We start from the raw sequence: 24,664 nt of genomic DNA on the forward strand, positions 1-24,664 counted from the left end.
TTTTGGTGTGGCTGCTGACTGTCTTTCAGGACCAGAGTGTGGCTAGTGGAGCCTTTCCAAGACACTGTAGGGGGCTTTGGTGGGTGCAGCCTTTGGGGCATGCAATCACTGATCTGATTATTTGCCAAGAAAATCAGCTGGCACAGATGGGAGGAGCTAAGTGATGGGGAAGATTACGGCTGGAGGAAAAAAAAAGAAGCCCAACTTGTTTGTTCCAAAAAAGTACCACGGTGGACAGCCCAGGAAAACAATAAAATTTATATTACAGTTTCATAGTGTATTTATTTGATTACTTGGGGTGGGAGAACGTGAGTCTCTTTTGCATTTAGGATCTCCATCCAAATGTCTCAGTCCTGCTCTTACTTAGCCCAGGGATCACAGGCGATTTTTCTAGGGTTGCTCAGGGAATATGAGTAGACCTGGGGCTGGCCTCCTGCCCCTGACTCCCAATCCAGTGCTCTGCGCTGCAGCGGCCTGTTGCGTAATACTGAATAACTGGATTGTCTTCCCGGTTTATGAAATTTCCATTTGGTCCTTTGCTACCGGCCAGTTGGTGGGAGTGATGCCGGTCTTCTGGGACATCAAGTGGACAGATTTTTTCCAGGTTTCTGGATGCGGCTCCAACCAGCAAAGGCGCTACATTTCTATTCAGCCAGTGACAATAACACAGGGGTCACATAAATGCTAAAACAGGACGGGCAATAACTTTTGGCTTTCGGACTTAACTGGGGCCCTGACTTCCCCTCCCCCATTCTTCACCCTGGTGGCGGGACCCAGGGCTCCGCCCCTTCTCCAGACCGGGGGAGGGGTGGTCCTAGGCAAAGAAGCAGCGGATGCTTGGCTGCTAGAAATTTTGGCAGAAGGAGGCGGGATGGAGGGGGTGCTGGCGGCTTGGTGTGGCCTGGATGGAGTGGGTGCTGGCAGCTTGGTCTAGCCACCTGGGTCAGCCACTCGCCCCCGCCCTCGGCTGGCGGGGCTTCGCAGCCTAGGTCCCGCCACGCGGTGAAGTTTGCGGAAAGTTTTGCAGTTGCTTCCCCGCCCGCGCCAGTTGGGGAGTTGTGACGCAGCGTCTGGGGCTCCAGGTCGGGACAGAAAAGCGAGGGAAGGCGCGGCGGGGAGAGATTAGGAAACCGGGAGAAAAAGAACGCACGCCGGGGTCCTCCTTGACCGCGCGGATCCTCCTCCCCCTTCTCTGCCTCCTGACGCTTTCTCTGCAGCCTGGTCCCCAGCCCCAACGCCTCCTCCCCTTCCCCTCCCACGCTGCCCGCTTCCCTTCCCCTCTGCCCCTCCAACCCTCCTCCCGAGTTCTGCGCTCCTCCCTCCGCCCTCCCTCCGCCCGGCCTGCCTCTTCCCTCCTCCTCCCCGGGAGGCATCACTTCGTCCCAACCCGGAGGAGGACGCGAGCCCCTCAGCCACCTCAGCCATCGCCAGGGCTGCCACCGCGCACCGCCCCCTGCGCCCTCGGTCCCGCGTCCACTGAGCGCCGCGGGGATGGGGCCCATCCTTCAGTCCCCCGCACGCTGGCCTCGTCACCTGCTGCGATGCGTCCTGCTCCTGGGGGGCCTGCACCTCAACCCTCCCGGGGCCGCCGCCGCCGCCGCCCTCCCGGGTAAGGCGCTGCCAACTTGGCCAACTTCGGGGGCCGGGCGCGGGAAACGGGCCTCTCCAGACTTTTCCCTCCTTTCCCCCCTCTTTTCCCCAGAAGCGTGTGTGCGTGTGCCTGTGTGTGTGACTGGGTTTTTAAAAATCGTCTCGGCTTTTCTGCGAGCGGGGGAGGAGAGGGGAGGAGGAGCGCGCTTGGAGGTGGGGGAGGACCTGAGTGGAACCAGATGTGGCGGGCGGCGGGGGAGGGGAGCCGGGGCCGCCGCCTGGGAGAAGGCGGGCTGCGGGACCCCCGCCCGGCCTCCCGGACCACCCGGCCGGCCCTGCGCGCCCGGGGAACCAGGGGCTCGGCCCAGCGGTCCCCAGCGAGTCCCTCGCCCTGTCCCAGGACTGGTGCGCTACTGGGGTCCCGCACCATCCGGGCTCCAGGGTTCTTTCGCTCGTCTCACGTCTCGGGCGGGGAGGGGGCTGTTTATATTTTCTTGTCCACACTTGGTCTTCAAGGACGGCTTGTGGCATGCGGCATCCCCACGCTCCGGTCGAGCTCTGTGGGGACAGTTTTATGCCATGAAGATGAAACGACAGACTGGGTGCCTGTGTGTGAGTGTGTGTGTGTGTGTGTGTGTGTGTGTGTGTGTGTGTGTGTGAGAGAGAGAGAGAGAGAGAGAGAGAGAGAGAGAGAGAGAGAGAGAGAGATGCTGTTTGGGCGGCCCTGGCCAAGCAGGCGCCCCTCCAGAGTGGACAGATCTTGAACGGCAAAAGAGCTGCTAAAGATGCCAAAACTCTACCAACAGAAAACCAACCAAACAAACCCCCAAATGGTACCCTTGTCTTCCTGCTGCTTTTTCAAGGGTGATAGCAAAATATGGGGATAGATAGATCCATCGCCAAGAATATGGGAGTTAAAGGAAAAGATGCACATCTTGGGGGCTGACAGGAGTGAAAGGCGCTGGGTGCTGGGACCAACTCTTGCTTCCCATTTAATTCGGGGTTGGGGTGAGTGAAAGGGGACGGTCAGAGCAGTGAATGCAGTTCTGTGCAAGGACCAGACAGCCCCTGGAAAGCCTGAAGCCTCTGGCCTGGCCTGGTGTGCCATGGGCATCCAAGACTCACATCTGCCCAGGAGAAGGAAAGGCGGGCCAAGGCGACCCACATTCTCACCAGGAAGAGTCCCTCCTGAATTCCAGACCAACCTGGAGTTGCAGGCTGGACAAACACAAAGCACACAGAGCACAGGCCTCCCTGCACTCCTTCCTGAGCCTCACTCCTCTGTGAGGGAGCAGCGGGAGGGAGGAGGAAGAGGATGGCCATTCCCAGAGCCCCAGCCCTTGTGTAAAGCCAAGCCCTGGGAGAGTGGTGGCAGGAGTGCTGACTCGGCCTTTTCCCCCAGGGAGCTTTGGGCAGAGGGAGCTGGAGGTGCCTGCTGAGGGGCCCAGTCAGGGAGAACAAGGAGGCCAGGAGTGGGTTCCCTTGCCTCCTGACTGGTTTCTGGTCCTCCATGCTGTCCCCACAACTGTGCCCCTGGACCACAGTACCCACAGCCTCAGAGGTTGGGCTGCATGGATCACTCCACCAGAGGAAGCCCAGGTCTGGGAGGACATGGGTGGGAGGGACGGGGTTCCCACTGGAGCAGTTGAGCAGGAAGTGAATGAAGTTGCAGCGTAACTTTCTTGTTGCCTCTGTACACCTCTCCCCCCTCTGACCCCACCCTGCCAACTGCCATTTGTCCCTCCTCTGGGAAGCCTGTGCAGAGCTTCCTGGCTGAATTCCTTCCCGAAGAGCTCTCATCTTTCTCACCTGATGAATCAGGTGAGCCCCGGGAGAAATCCACCAGCATTGGGAGCCCCAGGAAATGCTGTGGAAGGTGGTTTGCTTGGCAGTCCAGCGTGGTGGTGAAAACGCCCCAGGGAGGGGCTATGTGGGCTGTTTCCTGACCACCAACAGGGAGCCTTTTGGGGCCAAGGGGTTTCAGGGCCTTCTTGGTGTGCAGTGACAGGGTCCATCTTTTTTCCACCCCTGAGAGTGCCCCACAGAGCTTGTTTCTGGAGGCGTCCTCTGAGTTAATTGATGTATTACTGCACTTTTGGAGCATTCAGTTTGCTCAGCACTGAGCCAGGGACTTTGGGAGGGAGGGAGAGAAGAGTGTAAGATGCATCCCTTGTGGGAGAATGAAACGGAAAACATTTAACAGGATGGGGAGGTGGGATTCCACTGGTGGGTGCCTGCTCATGGCTCACAGCCATGCTAAAAGGCTCAGGGTGCCATTTCTCATTTAATTCTGAAGACACCCAAGGAGATAGGTATTGTTAGACCCTTTTTGCAGAGGAGGAAATGGAGACGAAGAGGGATCTGATAGTTTATTTGAGTCATGCAACTAGGAAGTGAAAGGCTGGGGCAGGAGTGCTTAATGGGTAGAGCCAGAGAGAGAAAGAGCTCTCTTCAAGGAGTGAGGCTCTCTAGAGAGAGGTTGGGTGGGCCAGGCTTTGCAGAGCAGGGAGAGGAGCAGAGGGGAGACCAGAAAGGTGGCCCCGGCTCTCCTGGGGATAATGTGGAAGCTTGCTGGGCTCCTGAAAGAAACTGGCCAGGTTCCTGGGAGGCCAAAATGGGGAGGCAACTTGCAGGCTGGCTGTGGGAACTCTGGAGACGCGCTGGCAGTTTTGGAACAGAAGAACGAGGTAGGGATTGGAAAGGGGGATCTGCTCTCCTAGTTGTGAAATGAGAAGACCTTGAGGAATCCTCCCATGAGGAAGGACATTGGTCCAAAGGACAGGGAGGGATGTTACTTCTAAGAGCAATCGGGTGGCAAGCCTCTGGTACTTGCAACTGCTGCCAGAGCCAGCCAGAAAAGCTCCCCGCACCTCCAGCTGGCTCCCCCCAGGAATCAGAGTTCAGAGCCTTCTTCTTTCCCCGAAAAACTCACTTTTCCTTGCTGCAGCTGCTGACCCTCGGTGAGCTGCCAGGGCCTGGGGTGCCCCATCTCACTGTGCTTGCAATGGATCCCTGCTCTCCCCTGGATACAGGTGTGGGAGGAAGAAGCCTGGGTTTGGGTGTCCATTTGCTCAGACCAGAGAAGTCTTGGCTCTCCGATCCCACATGATCCCGTGACTTGGTCAGATGAGATGAGAATGCTGTGAACTTCCCAGGAGAGTCTTCATTTGAATCCACCATTGATTTATGCAATAAAAAGGAGAGATGAGGGCCGGGCACCATAGCACATGCCTGTAGTCCCAGTGACTCGGGAGGCGGAGGCAGGAGGATCATGAGTTCAAAGCCAGACTCAGCAACTTAGGCCCTAAGCAACTCAGTGAGACCCTCTTTTTAAATGAAATACAAAAAAGGGCTAGGGTTGGGCACAGTGGCGCATGCCTGTAATCCCAGCAGCTGAGGAGGCTGAGACAGGAGGATCTCAAGTTCAAAGCCAGCCTCAGCAACCACAAGGCACTAAGCAACTCAGTAAGACCCTGTCTCTAAATAAAATACACAATAGGGCTGCGATGTGACTCAGTGGTCTAGTACCCCTGAGTTCAATCCCCGATACCAAAAAAAAAAAAAAAAATGAAGGTATGACCACAGCAGTGGAAGCCCAGACGGGCCTAGTGCTTTCCAGCAGCTGCTCCTCACCTCTCACAGCCCCATGAGCGTCTCTTGCCCTTTATGCCCTGAGAGTCAAGAGTTGAGCAGTGACTTTGCTCATGACCACACCATTAGAAAGTGGGAAAAATAGGATTCCAATGCAGGTGAGGCCAGAGAGGCTGAACCCTTTAGTACCAGATCAGATGAAGCCCCAGGGCATATGTTAGGGAAGGCTGGAAATTTTCTCTGTAGCTCCAAGTCCTCTAGGACACCCTCTCCTGTGTCCTTCTGAGAAGGATCCTGAGGAGGAGGGTGGAGTGAGCAGCCCTGAGTTACAGGGCAACTGTTTGGGCATTTTGCTCCCTCATGTCCCAGTGGGTCCAGGACTCGGGGATCTTGCCCCCCTCAGTGTGCTCAGGGTCACTGTAGTGCCCCTTCCGAGGTGATGTCAATAAACAAGTACAGAGTGAGGGACTCACGGTTCCCCAGCCTGGCACCCCAGCTTCCCTGAGGTCAGAGGGTCACAAGCTCATTCATTTGTTCAGTGTGTTTACTGAGACTGCAGTGCTGACAGATGGTCAAGGCCTGTCCCTCCTTTGAGCCTACTAACCCCTGCAGCTCCAGTGGGGGTCCCTGGACTTGGAGGGCCAGGCATTGCTGACAGGAAGTGTGTCTTCCTGTTTAGTCCTGCATGGGATGGGAGGACCCCTTTCCCAGGATTAGGTCCTATAAGTCTGGTTGGGGTGGACCACTGGAGTGGTGACACAGCTCTTGGAACCCAACCTGGGCACTGCAAATCCTAGGTACTCCTCAGCTAGGGGATGGGTCAGTAAACAGCAGGCCAGTAGAAGGCTGTAAGGTGGCATCTGCTGCTCAGGCCAATCCCGGGGTCAGCTTGCCACAGCCTCTTAGGAAACAGATGGAGTTGGTCCAGCTCTGGTTCATTCCTGCCCTTCCTCCTCTCCTGGGAACTCTGTCCCTTCTCCCAGGCCCTTGGCGCTGCACCCTTCTAGCACAGACCCTCCCACTCGTTCTGCTGGGTCCACACTTTCTGCCCACCCCGGCCCTGCCCCTTCCCCACTGTAGTCCTCTGAGTGCACATTCTGTTCTCCTGCGTTGTTGCAGGAAGAAGCGGAAACCTCGGCCCCTGCGCCTTTGCTCCCTTCGGCACCCTCTGCCCTGTCCTGCCTGGCCCTTTCCCGCACCACCAGGCCTTTGCCCTCGCGCTCCCTCGGCCTGCAGGCCCTCCTCTCCCTTCTCTCTGGCTACCACTGACCTTTCCTTCAGGATTCTAGGATCCTGAGGACACTCAGGGGTCCTGGTCATTACCCCTTGTGTTCCCCTGAATTGCAGGAAGACAAACACACAGACATCACCCACAGTGACAAATCCCAGAATGGGACTGAGGGCTCTTTTCTCAGGGCTCATCTCAAAAAGAAGTGGTGAAACACATCTATGGGGGGCTGGGTCCTTCTAAAGGGAAATGAAGGAAACAGAGTTCCCCACGCTTCCCTGTTGTCCCCAAGGTGTTGGGAGGGTAGTGTGAAGTGGCTATCACTGATGGGTCCTCTTTCCTGTAGACTGAGGCAGGAGTGGGGGTGTGGCTGGCGTGTTCCCCTCCATAAATAGGGGCAGGATTCAAGGGACCAAGATTAATGCCACTCATCAGCTGTGGGACCTCAGGTAGAGGCTCAAGTGTCTTCATTTAGGACACTTATGGGAACAATAATGTTCCCCTTGTAGGGTTCCTGTGAGAATTACATACAAATAAGATAAGTATGTCTGAAAGAAGTAGCCAGTACAATACTAGGTACAGAGTCATTTCTTAGGAAGTAATATTAAATTATTACCATTTTTATTATTAAGAAGAGAGACTATCAACATAGAGGGACTCAAATATGACCAAACACAGTACTCAATGTACAAAGCCCTAACTGTAACTAATTTGGGGGGCAGTACTGGGTGTTGGACCCAGGAGTGCTCTTCCACTGATCTACATCCCCAGCCCTTTTTATTTTTTTTATTTTTATTTTTTGGTAGTGGGGAATGAATTCAGGGGTACTTAACCACTGAGCCACATCCCCAGCCCTATTTTGTATTTTATTTAGAGACAGGGTCTCACTGAGTTACTTAGGGCCTCACTAAGTTGTGAAGGCTGGTCTCAAACTTGAGATCCTCCTGCCTCAGCCTCCCAAGTAGCTGGATAACAGGTGTGTGCCACTGCACCCAGCTGATGGACATTCTGTCCTCTAGTTCTTGTGATGCCGTTTGCATCCATGGTTTCTCCCTCCAGCTTCCTCTCCATCCTCAGTCCAGAGCTGCCATTGCTGCCTAGTTCTTGATCCTAAAAGGCAGCTTTATAAGTTTTAAACTTGTTGAATGAATTCAAAGCCTTTCTCAGCCAGGCTTCTGCCCGCCAAACCCACTTTTTTTTTTTTTTGGTACCAAGTGCTTAACCACTGTGCCATATCCACAGCCCTTTTTTTCCTTTTTTTTTTTTTTTGGGGGGGGGGGGTGCCATGGATTGAATTCAGGGGCACTTGACCACCAAGCCTCACCCCCAGCCCTATTTAGTATTTTATTTAGAGACAGGGTCTCACTGAATTGCTTTGCGCCTCACCTTTGCTGAGGCTGGCTTTGAACTCACGATCCTCCTGCATCAGCCTCCTGAGCTGCTGGGATGACAGGCATGTGCCACCACGCCCGGCAGATCCTCCCTTTCTTTCAACCCCTTGCATGAGTCTTAACTGAGCTACTTGCTGTTACCCACAGTGCCCCATGTGCTGTCCAGTGAAGCCTCTGTGCCTGTTTTTTCCCCTTCCAGAAGCACCAGCTTCCCATAGGTCTGTCTCTGCACCCTGGCCTTCCCTTACAGAGGCCTCACGTGGCTCACACCTGAGCAGTCACACTGGAGGATGCCCAGTTGCCCTCAACTGGAAGGAGCCTTTCTCTCCTGAGCTCCTCAAGCTCTTCCCTGGTGAGGCCACTTCCTCCCTTTCTGAATTAAAAGCACTGCCTGAGCAGGGGCTTTGGTTTTGGGGTGTTTTTTTTTTTTTTTTTTTTTTTTGTGGCGAGTGCTGGGATCAAACCCAGGGCCTCCTGCATACTATGCTTCACCCCGAGCTACATCCCCAGACCCTGGGCAGGACCTTTTAATCCCTACACCACAGGTTCAGTACCCTTGGCATGGTGGCATCTAGTAAATATTTGTTGAGATGGAAAAACAAAAATAAAGCAGACAAGAGTTCCAAATAAGTTTTTTTATTTTGTTTTGTTTTGGGTTTTTTTTTTTTTTTTTTTTGGTTTTTGTTGTTTTTAAATAGAAAGGCAATGAGGAGAGTTGACCTTTCAAGTTTTAGATGGTGTCCCAATCATGGAAAACACATGGCATTGAGTTAAAATAAACAGTAGATAAAGTCCAATGGACTAGAAGAAATTCCAGAAGTAGATTTAAACTGATATAAAAACTCAATGTGCTATATACTAAAACAACAGTCTAATGGAAAAAGAAATCTTTTTTTTCTTTTTTTAAATTAATTTTTTATTTATATATGACAGCAGAATGCATTACAATTCATATTACACATATAGGGAAAGAGAAATCTTTACTTTTAAATATTATTGAGACAACTGGTCTACAATTAGAAAACTTGAGGAGTGGTGTGGTTCAGTTTTGCAACTTGAGCTTAATGTTTGTGTGAGGCTCCCGGTTCATCCCCAGCACCGAAAAAAGAAAATTTAATTTCAAGTTACAGCTGATCACACTTGAGGAAATTCAGCTGTCAAATGTTGCATAGAAGGTGCAAAGATCCCAAGAAATTAAATACTTAAATACTTAAACTGTAAGAACAGATGGGTGCGGTGGCGAATGCCTGTAATCCCAGCGGCTCGGAAGGCTGGGGCAGAGGATTGTGAGTTTAAAGCCAGCCTCAGCAAAAGCAAGGCTCTAAGCAACTCAGTAAGACTTTGTCTCTAAATAAAATACAAAATAGGGCTGGGGATGTGGCTCAGTGGTTGAGTACCCAAGTTCAATTCCCAGTAACCACCCCCGCCCCCACCCCCCCAAAAAATAGTAAAAACAGAAAAACTAAGCAGAACTGTTTGGAAATCAGTAGATATAACTAGGGCACTGTAAATTAGTTCAGTTTTCAAGATTCAATCTATTGGGCAATATATAACCGATTTGCGAGATTTTATATCCTTTGAATTCATAATTCCACTTTAGAGAATTTACAAGGCATTAATCTGAAAGAGGAAAAATATGTTCATAAAAGTGCTATTCATAGCAGCAAAACAAACTGGAAACTACACGATGGAGAATTTAAGTGATAGCCTAAGTGGCAAATAGATGACTAATGTCAGAGCATGAAATAAGTCCAAGAAAGGTCCCATGACGACAGGGAGATCTTATAAAATGAAATGCACACAGTTCAACCAAGGCACATGCCCAGTCCTGGCGCCCCTGTGCTCGTCCGTTAGTGGACTCTTTTCCTTGGTCCTGTTTTCTCCCTGACCACTGACAACTGCCAGGCATGGTGTTTGGTGCTGAGAGTGCCACGTGAACTAGCCAGGCCAGGTTCCTGCCCTCCTGCTGCACCTTGTCTTCTGAGAGCCAACCCTCCAAAATCTACAAGAAACTAGTCAAATGTTCACCGATTTCAGTTTTAGGTGCTATTTTAAGTTCCCTCAAAGAGAAGCCATAGGTGGGCTCTGAAATCTCAGAGCTGGAAACAGGAATCTGTCAGACAGCAAAGAGAACAAGTCAGACCAGCCTGGCCGGGAGGAACCGCCTGACAGGAAATGGCTCTGCTGTCACTCTGGTCCCTGAGTACGGAGTGTTGGCATGACCCCAGAGGTGCTCAACCTCATTTCTGAAGGACTCAAGGAGCATTGGTGGTTTGGAAATAGCTTTGAAGCCCTGTTTGTAATAGCAGAACAAAGCCAAAATGAAGAATGTACATCAAAAGAAATGCGGACACATAAATTATAGACACCTGATGAAATGCAATGCAGGAGTCAAAGAGTGAACCTCAGCTGCATGCACCAACTTGAGCGACTCTTAAAGATGTGACATCAGGCCAGGAAAATAATCCCAGAGGATTATATATAAGACAATACTCTTTCTCAATCATTGAAAAAGGTTAAAAAAAAAAAAAAACCCAAGCAACGGGATAGTCTTCACCCAGAAGCACAACTGTTAACATTTTGCCACATTTACCTTAATATTGTGTGTGTGTGTGTGTGTGTGTGTGTGTGTGTGTGTGTGTAGGGGTAGGTATCTAATAAAACTCTGAAAGTTAGTTGTACACATGACATTTCATACCTTTTTAACCATGTATCAACTAAAAATATTCTCCTACATAACCTAATACCAAAATCACACCCAAACCAGGCATCGTATCGCACACCTATAATCCCAGCAGCTCCAGAGGCTGAAGCAGGAGAATTGCAAGTTCAAGGCCAGCCTCAGTAATTTAGTGAGGCCCTAAGCAACTTGGCGAGACCCTGTCTCTAAATAAAATACAAAAAAGGGCTGAGGATGTGGCTCAGAGGTTAAGTGCCCCTGGGTTCAATCCCCAGTATTTCGCCTCCCCTTGCAAAAATAAAACACCCAAGAGATATTTTGGATATATATTTTTTTTCCTTTTTGTACTGGGATTGGGCAGGGGTCACTTTACCACTGAGCTACATCACCAGCCCTTTCTATTGTTTGTTTTGAGACAAAGTCTCAAACTCAGCTGGGACAGGAGGATGAAAAGTTCAAAGTCAGCCTCAGTAACTTGTAAGACCCTCAATAATTTAGTGAGATCCTGTCTCAAAATTAAAAAAAAAAAATTAAAATTAGGATTGGGGAAGGACGGCTGGGTTCAATTCCCAGTATCCCCCCACCCCCCAAAAAAATCAAAAAACAGCTTGGCCTTTTTTTCCTTTTTATTTGTTTGTTTGTTTTTACAGGGGCTTATAGGGGCACGGGGGATTGAACCCAAAGGTACTTTACCACTAAGCCACATCCCCAGTCCTTCCTATTTTGTTAAGGACCTCACTAAGTTGTTGAGACTGGCCTCATCCTTGTGATCCTTCTGCTTGTATACAAAGTATATTCACACCATTCGTGTCTTCTTCACACATGTACTTAGGGTAGTGATGTCCATCTCATTCCACCATCTTTTTTTAACCCCCTTGCCCCCTCCCTCCCACTGCCTCCCCTTTGCCCTATCTGAGTACAGCCTCCTTATATCAGAGAAAACATTCAGCATTTGGTTTTTTGGGATTGACTAACTTCACTTAGCATTATATTCTCCAACTCCTTCCATTTACCTGCAAATGCCATGATTTTATTCTCTTTTAATGCTGAGTAATATTCCATTGTGTGTGTATATCACACTTTCTTTATCCATTCATTACTGAAGGGCATCTAGGTTGGTTCCACAGTTTAGCTATTGTGCGTTGTGAGCAGCATTACTCTTAATAGGCAAAACTAAAACTTAGCCCCAAACTGAAAACTACTCAAATGGCCATCAAGAGTAGAACAGATGAATTATGGGATCTTCACACAATTGAATATCATACCATAGAGCAATGAGAATGAATAATTTATAAACACCTATGACAGAATGGATGAAGCTCACAAATACATTGAGCCAGATGCCAGTTCATAGTATATGACCCCCATCTGTATAAAATACTATAAATCCAACAAAACTGATCTGTGTTATTCATAGAAGATTGGTTACCCTTAGTAGGAGAACTGTCATTAGTGACCAAAGAGGGTCCAAATAAAATTTTAAAAGGACGTCAAACAGGGGAAAGAAATCTATAATTTACATGGCAACTAGCTCATATAAACTAATGAGAAACCTCCAGTAATTTTTAGGCACCTATATCCAAATAGGTAACAATATAAAGATTATGAACAGAATACAGGAAGAACAAATACAATGTCCCATAAGCCTACACAAAATGTTTTAAATTACCAGCTATCAAAAACTGAAGCAAAAGAAAAAAAAACTAAAGCAATTTACCATTTTTTACTTCTCACAATATTTCCAAGATTGATGTAATGATATAGATGCTTTTCAAGTTATGATGGGGTTTTGTCCTAAGAAATCCATTGTAAATTGAAAATGTAAGTCACAGTGTATTTAAGAAGCCCGCCTGTAATCCCAGTGGTTTGGGAGGCTGAGGTAGGAGGATCACAGATTCAAAACCAGTCTCAGCAAATTAGCAAGGACCTAAGCAAGACCCTATCCAACATAAAAATTTTTTAAAAGGGCTGGAATGTAGCTTAGTGGTTAAGCAACCTTGGGTCAATCCCCAGTTTTAAATATATATATTTAAATATATATATATATATATATATATATATATATATATATATATATATATATAATATACCTAACTCTCCAAACATCATAGCTTAGCCTCACAGTACACTCTGACTATGGTTTGTTTCCTTTAGTGATGGACTGGTGGGGAGCTGTGGTTCACTGCTTATTGTTTTATCTACTGGCTCAGCAGATTGGCAGGGTCTGTTTTAATGAGGGCTGCTGATGTGGACCAATCAAGCTCTTTCTTTATGCTTTGGATGTAATAAGCCAATCACAAGTGCTTCATTGTACTTCCTGTTTAAGAGGAGTGGTCTCACCTGGTAGTTTTTGTTTGTTTGTTTTGGGTACCAGGGATTGAACTCACTCGACCACCAAGCCTCATCCCCAGCCCTATGTTGTATTTTAGAGACAAGGTCTCACTGAGTTGCTTAGTGCCTCCCTATTGCTGAGGCTTTGAACTCGCAATCCTTCTGTCTCAGCCTCCCAAGCCACTGGGATTACAAGCATGAGCCACAGCGCCCCGCTCTCAGCTGGTAGTTTTGACTTGGCCATTGGAAAGAGGGGTATTTTAACTCAGAAGAAGTTGCTATGGTTAAAGCATCAGAGAGTAGCAAGTCACAGGATGTTCTCCTGACCTGATGTCTCCTTTCAGGTTTGCATGAGGTCCCCCTACTCTACTTTCTTTCTCCAAGGCCCTTATTTAATGCATTGCCTGAAGGAGATCTGTCAGGCCTTGCTCTCCGGTCACGTGACCGCAGCCACGCCTCCGTCCTGCCCTAAAACCATCCTGGAATTGGTCCAAGTGTGCAGCACGTGACTCCACGTAGAGCCTCAGAGCCACCCTGGGAGGGGACCCTCTCCTCTACAGTCCCTCAGTTGTTTTTAAACCTTTTGCAGGCTTAAATACCTCAGAGGGGTTTCCCAGAAGACGCACTCAAGGCCCACACCAGCAAAAGGTGGCTGTGTGGCTGCAGTCCGCCGCCTGCCCCTTCTCCACCAACCGCCCACCCACTACAGCCTCTTGCTCCTTTATCTGTGAAAAGAAGGAATTAGTGTGATCATTCAATCACAGAAAAGGAGCTTCAGCCAGAGTCTCAACTGGGATCACGTAGTGAGTGAGAGAGCAGGGTCTGCAGTCAGGGATGGACATGCAGTTTCCTGCATGGTCCTCCACAAATATTAATTATTTATAATCATTATAAATAATATGCTATTAATGTCAACAAACATTTGTGAACTTACTGCTTAATCCAAGACAGAACTTTGCAATACTTCAATAATTCAATTCTTAGGGACTTAGGATGTACCTCAGTGGTAATATGTCTGTCTAGCATGCACCAGGCCCTGGATTTGGTCCCCAGCATCACAAAATAAGTAAATAATGACATTTTAATTTGTGGTATATAATACAAATACTGAAAAACAGACACATCACAAGTGTTCAGCTCTCTATATTTTCCCAAACTGAACACACACGTGTGTGGCCAATGGTTTGATCCAGACAAAAATTACAGTGTCTAAACTGCTTGTAAACATTCTCCAAAGGTTTGTTGTGAACAGTTAGTTCTTCCTCATGAACTGTCTGATTATGACCTTCCTGGTTTGTCTAATCCGGGCTTAACATCTTAGAATGATCATGGTCTCTGTGTCTTTCTCATTTTTGTGACCTTCTTGCCATATTTGCTGCAGGTACTTTTCCCCTTTGTTGTTCATTTTAAAATCTTATTTGGGAAGCATCTTTTTTATTCTCCATCTTTCTCCATAACTTTGGCCTTTTTGTTAAATTTTGCAAAGCGCTAAGAGGTAAGACAGGTTTACCCCAACCTCGGGTCGCCAGACTGGGTTTGTACTTTCCATCATTTACCCCTAAAGGAGCCACTTTCTCTGTTGGACTAGTGCTTTTCCCCTCCCCCAGCTTCACATCCATGGAGCTGCACTTAGTCAACTGGAGGGAGGCTGCGAAAAGACAAAAATAAATAAAATTCAAAGCCTGAGAAATAAACATAAATGTTTTCAAGGTAAGAATACATTTATATGATTATGAAAATGATACCTACTTACAACATATAATTCAAACAATAGAAGAAAGTTACCCACACCTCCAAAAAAAATGCAAGGTAAACATTCCTAATCCAAAAAATAATACATATATATATATATATATATATATATATATATATAAAATCTGAAATGCTCCAAAATCTGAAATTTTTTGAGCACTGACATAATGCCACTGTGGAAAATTCCACACATAACCTCATGTGAGGGGTCGCAGTCAAAACAGAGGCTCTCTAAAAATACTGCATTATGAAACAAATGTATTTTGCATTTACACTTGGGTCCCATTTCCAAGATATTTCATTATGTAATATATGCAAATATTCCAAAATCCTGAAAAACCAAAAATCTGAAATGCTTCCAGTCCCAAGTATTTTGGATAAGGGATACTCAACCTGTGCCTGAAATTTCAGCACTAACTAAGAAACAATCACTATTAACTTTTTGGAGAATAGCCTTCCAGATTGCCTCTCCTCTCCCTCCCTTTGTCTTTTCCTATAAAAAACTTAACATAGAGGTTTCATGTTTCTTTTGTTGATTTGTAATCCATGTATTTCCACTCAAAGTTTCTCTGGACTGTAGGATTCTGTTGTCTGGACATACATAACTTGCCCTTTGGACTTTTAGGTTATGTCTCATTCTCATGGTTGTAATCATCCTGTATGTTTCCTGGCAGGCTGAAGCCCTGAAGATTGGCAGGGATCCTAATGTAGGATGGGAAAGTGGTTTGACCTGACTCAATACCTGTGAACTGCCCCAGCTCTTTTGGGTGCTGGGTATTGAACTCAGGGCTTCAAGCATGCTAAGCATGTACTTACCACTGAGCTATAGTGGTAAGTATATCATTAGTATGATCATTCAATCACAGAAAAGGCCTGTGCTACCTTACCCAGCCTAGGAGAGTCTCAACTGGGATCATGTAGTGAGTGAGAGAGCAGGGGCTGCAGTCCAGGGATGGACATGCACTTTCCTGCATGGTCTTCCACAAATATTAATTATTTATAATCATTATAAATAATATATTATTGATGTCAACAAACATTTGTGAACTTACTTCTTAATCCAAGACAGAACTTTGCAATACTTCTAGCTTTTTGTTGACAGTGACTTGGCCAGGATTGAGTCACTGATCTCATGTACCTTTAGGTCCTCCTCAGAGCCTCTGGGTTCACTTCTCCCCTCCCTCTTTCCCCTTAGTTGTAGAACTCTGCACAGATGGGCAAAACCCACATAGATGAAGTTTGAAACAAAAGTTAGACACATGTACAGATTCTTTTTAATGACAGAAAATACAAAGAAAATAAAAACACACAGCCATCCCATGAATCAGCGATTACCAGTGTTCACACTTGGGGGTGCACAATAGTCTGTAACTCTTGTTTGCCTCAGAACTGCTGGGGACTCTTCTTTATAATCCAGACATCTGCTCTCCCTGAGATGCTAATTTGATAGGGTTGAGGTGGACTTGGGTACCGGCATTGTAAACAAGCTCCCCAGTGCTTTGGACACTCAAGTTTAAAAACATGAATGCAGGGCTGGGGATCTAGTTCAGTGTACTCAGTGGACGCTATATTATTGGACTTTGGTTTTCCCACAAATCATTGCTATTAAAATCATGCTGTATAGTTAAATCTTGGTAGAAATTATTTTTTTTAATATTTATTTTTTAGTTCTCGGCGGACACAACATCTTTGTTTGTATGTGGTGCTGAGGATCGAACCCAGGCCGCACGCATGCCAGGCGAGCGCGCTACCGCCTGAGCCACATCCCCAGCCCTTGTTAGAAATTCTTAATTATTTCCTTAAGTTAAATTGCTAAGAAGTGAATTCTAGGGTCAAAGAGTTTGTGCTATTAAAAGCTTTTGATAAATGCTGCCAAATTCTACTGCAAAAGAGCCACCCTACTTGGGCTCTTACTCCCATGAGCTCACTCTGCATGGAACAGTGCGCTGTGGCCTTCCCACCCATGATCTCAGCCACCCTCCAGACCCCCAGGGGCAGTGCCAGGCACAGCTCCTGGCACCTGCAAAGTGCTCAGTAGTTATTATGTGTGATAAACATGAGGAACATTTTATTTTCTCCACTGATGAAATGATGACTCTGAGGGATGGAGGGGTCAGATGACTTGGTTAAGAGCAGGAATTCAAACCTAACTTTAAATCCAGAGCCTAACAACTCCATTGGTAGATTTTTGTGTTTGTTTGATTGGTTGGTCAGATTTTTTAGGTGCTGGTGGGAAGGAACCCAGGGACACCCTTCCACAGAGCTACATCCTAAACCCTTTTAATTCTTTCTTTACATCTTTTTTTTTTCTTTTTTTCCTCCCCACTCCCTACTTTTTTTGTTTTTCAGTGCTGAAATTGAATATAGGGGTCATGCATGCTAGGCATAACACGCTACCACTGAGCTACATCCCCAACCCTTTTTATTTTTTATTTTGAAACAAGGTCTCACTAAACTGCCCAGGCTGGCCTTGAACCTGTGATCATCCTGCCTCAGGCCATCAGGTCACTGGGATTAGAGGTGTGTGCTGAAATGCCCAGCTAATTTTTAATTAACATTAGGGAGGGAAAGAGATGGTTGTAAGAGCGGAACTTTCTCTTATATGATCCTGAAAAGATATAGAGAAAAAAAAATCAGGAAAAGGAAGTGAAAAGCTGGTGAAAGAGAAATAACTTGGGTGAAATCCTCATTTACATTCCCTGGTAGGTCAAGTCTGGTATGTTATTGTAGGTCCTGGTGACGTCAAAATGGTGGTGTTGGTGGTCGGGTGCCCTGTGAGTGATCCTCTATGGCTGACCAGGGCAAAGCATGTTCAACGTACCACTTACTGAGCACCTAGTTGGGTCCTGTGGGAAATATAGTGAGATTTGGTTCCTTTGAATATCTTAAAATCCTTCCTCCAATTCCCCTGCCTCAGTTTTATTTACTCAAGTAACATTATAATATAAAAGTTACCCATAAATACCAACTTCCTCACACAACAGATAATTTCATGTTTTCTTTATTCCCACCCACACATAAATGGTCCATGTGTAGATGTGGTTTTTTTTTTTTAATTTTTAAATTTTTTTAGATGTTGGTGGACCTTTATTTTATTCATTTATTTCTATGTGGTGCTGAGAATCGAACTCAGTGCCTCTCACATGCTAGGCAAGCGCTCTACCACTGAGCCACAACCCCAGCCCTAGATGTGGTTTTAAAGGAGTTTGCAATCTACACATAGAACACGGGCAGCCTCCGCACCTTCCCTAGTCCTACACAATTCAGTGTGCATATACTGAGCACCTGATGTATGCTCAGCACTGGGGAGACAAAGCTCTGGAACTGATGGAGACACAGACCCCTAAAAGAATCTCTCAGTATTCCTGTAGATCACCCCAGCAACCCAAACGGAGGCAGTGTGTGTGTGTGGCGGGGGAGGGGGGTTCACTTCATAATTCAGCTCACAGATAAGAAAACAGTGAGCCCCTCAGGTCATTTCAATTGTAAAAGGTAGACCTGGAACCTGGGCTCCCAGGCCAGATCTGCCCCCTTGCTGCCTGAGTCCCAGTGAAGGTTCCACGCAGACTCCTGTCCCTGCATCTGCCCAGCTGAGGGGTGTGGGTGCTGCCCCACCTCCTTCCACATGCTCCCTTCCAGCTGCCTGTTGTGTGACCTCATCTTCTTAGGGCTGCCCTTGGAGTTGCTTTCTTCATATCCAGTATGTGGCCGGGAGGGAGCACGCCCAATGAGCCTGGCCCTCAGAAATCACCCCCTTTTCCCCACACACCCTCCTTTTCTCTTTATATCTCCCTTTCCAGGGAGACCTGAGAAGTCTAGAAGTTCAAAGAAACAAGTACTAGTTTCAAGGGACTAGGCACCCATGGGAATAGGGGGAGAGGACTGCACATCTGGACATGGGTTTATTTTTCTTTTAATTCTTCTGAAGAGCAGTTTAAACACTTGAGTCCTTGGCCTTATTTCCTCTTATCGTTTCTTTTATCCAAATTGCAGTGTCTGCTAAGCCTGGTTCCCAGGCTTTCTGCTGTGAAACATAAACAGATCCTCTTGCTTAAATATCAAGGAGCAATGGCAGCCTGCTCTTACTGAGTGTTCACCAGGTACAGGGGTCTCATCTTCTCCCTTAATCCTCCCAGAAACCCTGGAGTCGTATCTTATTAGTGTCCGCCCCTCATCGAAGCTTACAGAAGTGAGGCAGTCCCAGAACTCAAGAGTCCACGCCTGGATTTGAACCTGGGTAGGTCCAAATTCCAGAGCTGCTCTCCCAAGACCTCCACTGAAGTACCTTACAGAGAAGGTAGGGGCCACGTCCCCGACGCCCCAACCTTGCAAAGGTCAGCAAGTGTTTGATCTTTGGCGATGGTGTAAGGAAGAACCTTAAGGCTCCTAAACAAAAAAGGTTCTAAATTCGTATGACTTTCAACAGTGCCACGCTTCTTCCAAAAGCGTGCTGTGCTTTTGGAACCAAACAAACCGTCCTTGAAGTCAGGGAAGGAATTTGCCAGTTGAGTAAAGCAAAAAGCTCATTATGAGACGTGTCATGTTTTCTTAGTCATATTGTAGTGCTTTTCAAACATGTCTCATGAAAGGAATGCAGCGTGTCACAGGGACACCATGGGTACAGGGCAGTGAACCCCTCCACCCCACTCTACTGTGTGTGCATGTGTGTGTGTTTTAAAATAGCTGTAGCCCTCTGATCATTATTAATAAATACTAACATACTAATGAATGCTTTCCCACTTAGAAAAATGTCAGTGCAAGTGTGATAATACATGGGCACTCTCATCCCACCTCAGTGTGTGTGTGTGTGTGTGTGTGTGTGTGTGTGTGTGTGTGGTGCAAAAAGGGTGGGTGGAGACTCTGGCAAGCTGGTGTGCCCACACCCCTCCCAGGTGGACAGCTTCACTCAGTTCCTGTGACTGACTCCCAGCAGGAACACTGACCAGTGTTGCTAGGCCTCCTGATGTTTCTGAGAAAAGCTAGAAATCCGTGTTTTTATGTGAAATCTCGCACGTTTAAAATGTTGGCTTACTTAAACACAACTTGCTGGGAGTGATCAATTTAAAATACCTGCAAGAGCTGTTTGCTCAGCTCTGGATCCATCCTAGCTCTTCCCCTTCGTTACTATTATAGAGATGTTTAATCTTTCAGTTATTTTAATGTCTCAGTTTCCTCATCTGTTAAATGGAAATATTAATTCAGCCTACTTGTATTATTATTATTTATGTCTCATTCCTTAAGTGCAGGGTGATCATTTGTCTTAGTTTGCATAGGACAGTCCTGGTTCATGCTTGTTGTACTAGTATAATTATTGCCAGCTCCCCATTTCATTCTCCATATTGGCCAGTAAATTATATGGTCAAATATTGGCATTGTGGTGCTTAAAACTTTAACAAGTTTTAAACCCAATGAAAAAGCCAAAGTTCCAGTTGTTTGAGGGTCTTGGACAAGTCATTTAACCATTGTTTGAATTTCCACATGCTAAAGGACGACAAAATTAATTCTAAGATCCCTTAATGTGCATTCATTCTGTCATTTGACAAACATTTTTCCTGAACCTAAACTGTGCCAGGCAGACACGGAGGACATGAGAGGCCAGGAACAACCTGAACCCTCATGGGGTGATCACCCAATGAAGACTTTTTGTACAGGTTTGTGAGAAAACTCAACTTTGACTTCAAGTATTATTTGAAAGACTATTACTAAGGAATATTAATACTTCTTTTTTTAAAAAAATATTTTTAGTTGTAAATGGATACAATACCTTTATTTTATTTTTTTATTTAATATGGTGCTGGGGATTGAACCCAATGCCTCATGCATGTGAGGTAAGTGCTCTACCACTGAGTCACAACCCCAGCTAGAATGTTAATATCTCAAACTTCAATGTCTAACAAATGATTTCACTGTAATTCTCTACACATTTTCTTTTCTGTATGTGTGCGTCTAATTCTTTTTCTTGTTTAGAAAACTAATAGAAATTTTCACTATGGAAAATTGGAACTTATTGGATAGGCCAGGGAGAGTTCCTTAATTTCTGTTGCCACGGAAGGGAGCACGGAGGAGGACTTCTAATATTTTATCCTAGGTCACTCCTCCCTACATCCTCCCCATACCTCTGCAGTCACTTTGTCAAAACTAGATATTTTTTTAAAAATTTCTTGCCCCAAATTTGTGTGGGTGTCATAAATTTACTCATTAATTCATCCTCCACCAGCCAGGTACGTGGGGCGCCTAACCTGGACTAGGCTGGGCTCCCTGGCAGGGCTCTCCTGTCAGTGATTTTTTTTTTCCCTCCCATTGGTTCCAAGGATTGAACCCAGCCAGCGGTGCTCAGCCACTGCGCCACATCCCCAGCCCTTTTAATATTTTGAGACAGGGTCTTGATAAATTGTTTAAGGCCTTGCTAAATTTCTGAGGCAGTCCTTGGAACTTGCTACCCTCCTGCCTCAGCCTCCCGTTGTCACTGGGATTCAGGTGTGCGCCACCTCACCCCGCTCCTGTCGGTGGTTTTTATGAAGTAATGAGCTCGCAACTCCCTCCCAGAGATATGAAACCAAAGTCTGCCTTAGCAGAGCTGCTTGCCTGAGTTGTGGCCATCGTTGTCGCTGGTGTAATGCAAGAGCACGAGTGTCTGCTCGCCTGGGAGACGACGTTACCAACCCCACGCGCTCAGGGTCCAGGCTCTGCATTCTGCCCTTCGCGACCCGGTCAATGGGGTTGGATTGTGCTGGCCCCGAAAGTCACTTCCTGCCACCACGGGGCCGGTTATCATTGTGAAAGTGCCCCCAGGGGGAAGGAAGCGGTTCTTGGGCTGTTTATTTTGGCTGCAGGCGGGCAGACGGCGCCAAGGGCTGCGGCCGCGGAGACCCGGCGTTTGCCGCGCGGGGCTGGCGAGTCGGGCGGAGCTCCGCGTAGGTGGCGCGCCCGGGACTGCGGGGCGCCCCTGGGAGGGCGGGGGCGGCGGGGACACGAACCCGAGGGCAGGCGCGTCGCGGAGCCCTGGATCCTGGGCCCAGAGGCGAGGGAGGAAGGGGTCTAGGTGTGCCCGCCGCTGGGATGCTCTGCCTGCAGGGTCCAGGCGCGGAGGATCGTGTCGGGACCCACTGTGGGCTCTGGGGTCTTCCCGCTGGTAAGACGGGGTCTGGAAGGGACAGGCAGAAAAATACTGTGATGCTTTGGTCCGAGGAGACAAAACCCAGCAGGGGATGAGATCAAAGACTTAAATTGCAGGGGAGAGGGTCAGCCTGGCAGGGTTTGCATTCCCGGGGAACTGTGGGGACCAGCCCACACCCTTGGCTGAACCGGGCAAAGGGAAAGTGGCCTTTCTGAATTTACACGGATTCCCTTTCCCGCCCCCACCCCCATCCTGTGCACTCCCTTTCTCTTGCGTTTAGTGGGTGGAGGCCAAAATCCCACCTCTTCACATTCCGCTGGAGTTTGCTTTACCATTTTCCTAGAACACAGCCTATCACATTCTGCAGCACCCATTAAGTAGAGGGAAGAGCGTGTCTAGAAATGACTGGTGAAGCCCACCCTGGAGACGGCGCGCACACGAGGGTGCTAGCAACAGAGCAGAGACGGGCTGTGTGCAAGGCTCACGCACTTGTGGTTGAGGCCCTGGGCGGCAAGCAGTTTGGCCTGGCTAGAACCCAGGGCAGGCTGAGCGGGAGGGAGGGTGTGTGAAAAGAAAGCGTGGAGGTAGAAGGAAGCCCACGGGGCTCCGGGCTTTGGTGAGGGAATGCACAGCTGGGCCTCAATGGAAGGGAGGCTCCCCACCCCTAAGCTCAGGGTCAACATGCCTACATGTACACCAACACGGTCTTTTGTGGGGATGAAGTAGGGTGGGGTGCTTCCCCCTCTGGGTTGGCCCCTTAGTAGGGCGGGGCTGGCAGCTTCTGCTGACTCAGGGACATTTCCAGGCTTGGCCTCAGGGCCAAGCTGCTCATTGAAAACAGCTGCTCCTCTTGGCTGGCCGCCCTGCAGGCGGCCTCTGGCTCTCCCTGGAATGACCCCTAGCCTCTGACCCTGACTGGCCCAGGAAAGGGCAAATGGGGGACAGGCTCAGGGGCTGGAGGCCACCTTGCCATGCTTTGGGGAGCACATTAGGTCCCCCCCAGCACCCAATTCTTGTAGGAGCTAAGCCAGGTAGTTACTAAGCACAGATTCTTGCCTCTGGCCTTTGCTCTTGCGGTTCCCCAACTTGGAACACCCTCGTTGTCCTTGCCTCTGCTTGTGCCTTTCAGGGTTTTGCGCCACATGCCTCTCATTCAACAAATATTTGTTAAGAGCCTGCTGCGTGCCAGGCACTGTGCTAGAATGAACTTCTCATCTGCTTCCTTCAGTGGTAATGTCTTCAACTTGTAATGGAGAGCAGCCGTCTTGTCTGAGGTCAGACCTCTGGCTGCCTCTGCGGGGTCAAGTCTGGGAAAGCTACGGGGACAGCTGGGAGGTTTGCTTCAGAGAGACAGGCTATAGTCAAGCCTTTGCATTCAGCCTTTGGAGTCTAGCAAGGCCTTGCAGGTTCCTTAAGGCAGAAGGAAGAGGTTTCAGTGACCATCACTGAGGGAAGAGATGGGAGTTCCTCAATGCAGGACAAAGACTTTAAAACCCCATTGCAACTGGGTGTAGTGGTACATACCTATAGATGGAATTAATGTTTCCATTTATCATCAGCTTGGAGTGAGAAAGCACCCCCTCACCCTAGTGGGCTGGAGGGTCCAGTCTCCTCTGAGCTGCTGTGGTCTGACAGATCATAGCAGAGGGGTCCTGGAGCAACAGCATCTCTGGAAGTAAAGAGAATGAATGGGTTGATGTTCGAGACTGTGAGAGGGACGGTGTATTTATCAGGATTCTTTTAGACACAAGGGTCAGAAACCAAATGCAATCAAACTCAGCCAAAAAAAAAAAAAAAAAAACTTGATCCAGGCTGGGGTTGTAGCTCAATGGTAGAGTGCTTGCGTCGCATGTGGAAGGCACTGGGTTGGATCCTCAGCATCACATAAAAATAAAATAAAGATGTTAAAAAAAAAATCATGATCCAGATCCTGGGGCTGTAGCTCCGTGTAGAACATTTGCCCAGCGTGTGTGAGGGCCTGAATTTGATCCCTAGCACTAAAAAAATAAAAAAGAAGCCACAGTCCCTCAGGGATAGAGACCGAATGTCTAACACCACTAGGACTCACTTCCACATCTCAGCTAAGCTGTTTCTCTTTGTATATCATCTCCTGTAATCCAGGTGCGCAGAGAGGCTGAGGTGGGAGGATCAGGAGTTCACGGCTACCATCAGCAACTTTCGAAACCCTGTCTTAAAATAAAAGCAGTGGGAAGGTCTGGGGGTGTAGCATAGTGGTAGAGAGCCCCTGGGTTCAATCCCCAATACTGAAGGATAAAAAAAAAAAGAGGAAAAGGTGAGAAGTTGGCTGGGGAGACAAAAGGTACGAACCGATGGGCAGCTCAGCAGTGAGGATTCTGGAATCACCTCCAAGTCTTCCGTGTGGAACCCAATGGACGGCCAGACCATTTTGCAACAAGGGCGGGGATTATGCCACTATGTCCTCCATGCCTAGCACCATGCATGGCATCTATGAAATTCTCAATAAATATTTGTTGAATAAATGAACGAATCATCCCTGGTGCTCAGTGCTCAGCTCCCGAGCTAGCTTTATTCATCTATTCCTTCAAGTACAGAGTGAACCATAACTTGATGCATAGCACTGTACGAGGCATGAGATAATTGCCAACAAAACACAAGAGGTCACCTTTGTCCCTCAGGAGGACAGTTCCAAGATCCTCGTAAAGGGTTCTGTACCCTTTAAGGTGGCCAGAACCTCTCTCTATGCATTGATAGCCAGTGCTCCCAGGAATGAAGAGCAAGACTTGGATATGGGGAGAGGCTTCTCAGGGTGACGGGCATCTGGCCTCTGTCCCTGGAGTTCCTGCTGCTTGCTTCATATTGGATGGAAGCAGAGGCACAAAGAACACAGAGCGGGTCAGGCTCTCTCCTTAGCAGTGTCAGCTCAGCCAAGGCTGATTATGCATCCCTCCCCCATTGGACCCTGGAGAAATTATCTCCTTTCTGTGATGGCCCAGGCTTACTGC

General features: G+C 47.9%; 1 protein-coding gene across 2 annotated transcripts in view; it reads left to right on the forward strand.

Annotated features, from left to right (window-relative positions):
- Window positions 1–1,394: 1,394 nt before the first annotated feature.
- The window catches only part of Mrc2 (mannose receptor C-type 2), a 55,452-nt gene continuing 32,182 nt past the window's right edge, over window positions 1,395–24,664 (forward strand). For both annotated transcript variants that reach the window (XM_026402296.2, XM_026402297.2), the window contains exon 1: window positions 1,395–1,609. In XM_026402296.2, coding sequence (XP_026258081.1) covers window positions 1,492–1,609 — 118 coding nt within the window. In that variant the 5' untranslated portion in view covers window positions 1,395–1,491. The remainder of the gene's footprint in view (window positions 1,610–24,664) is intronic.

Source organism: Urocitellus parryii, chromosome 7 (assembly GCF_045843805.1).
Source record: "Urocitellus parryii isolate mUroPar1 chromosome 7, mUroPar1.hap1, whole genome shotgun sequence".
In the NCBI taxonomy this organism is placed as follows: domain Eukaryota; kingdom Metazoa; phylum Chordata; class Mammalia; order Rodentia; family Sciuridae; genus Urocitellus; species Urocitellus parryii.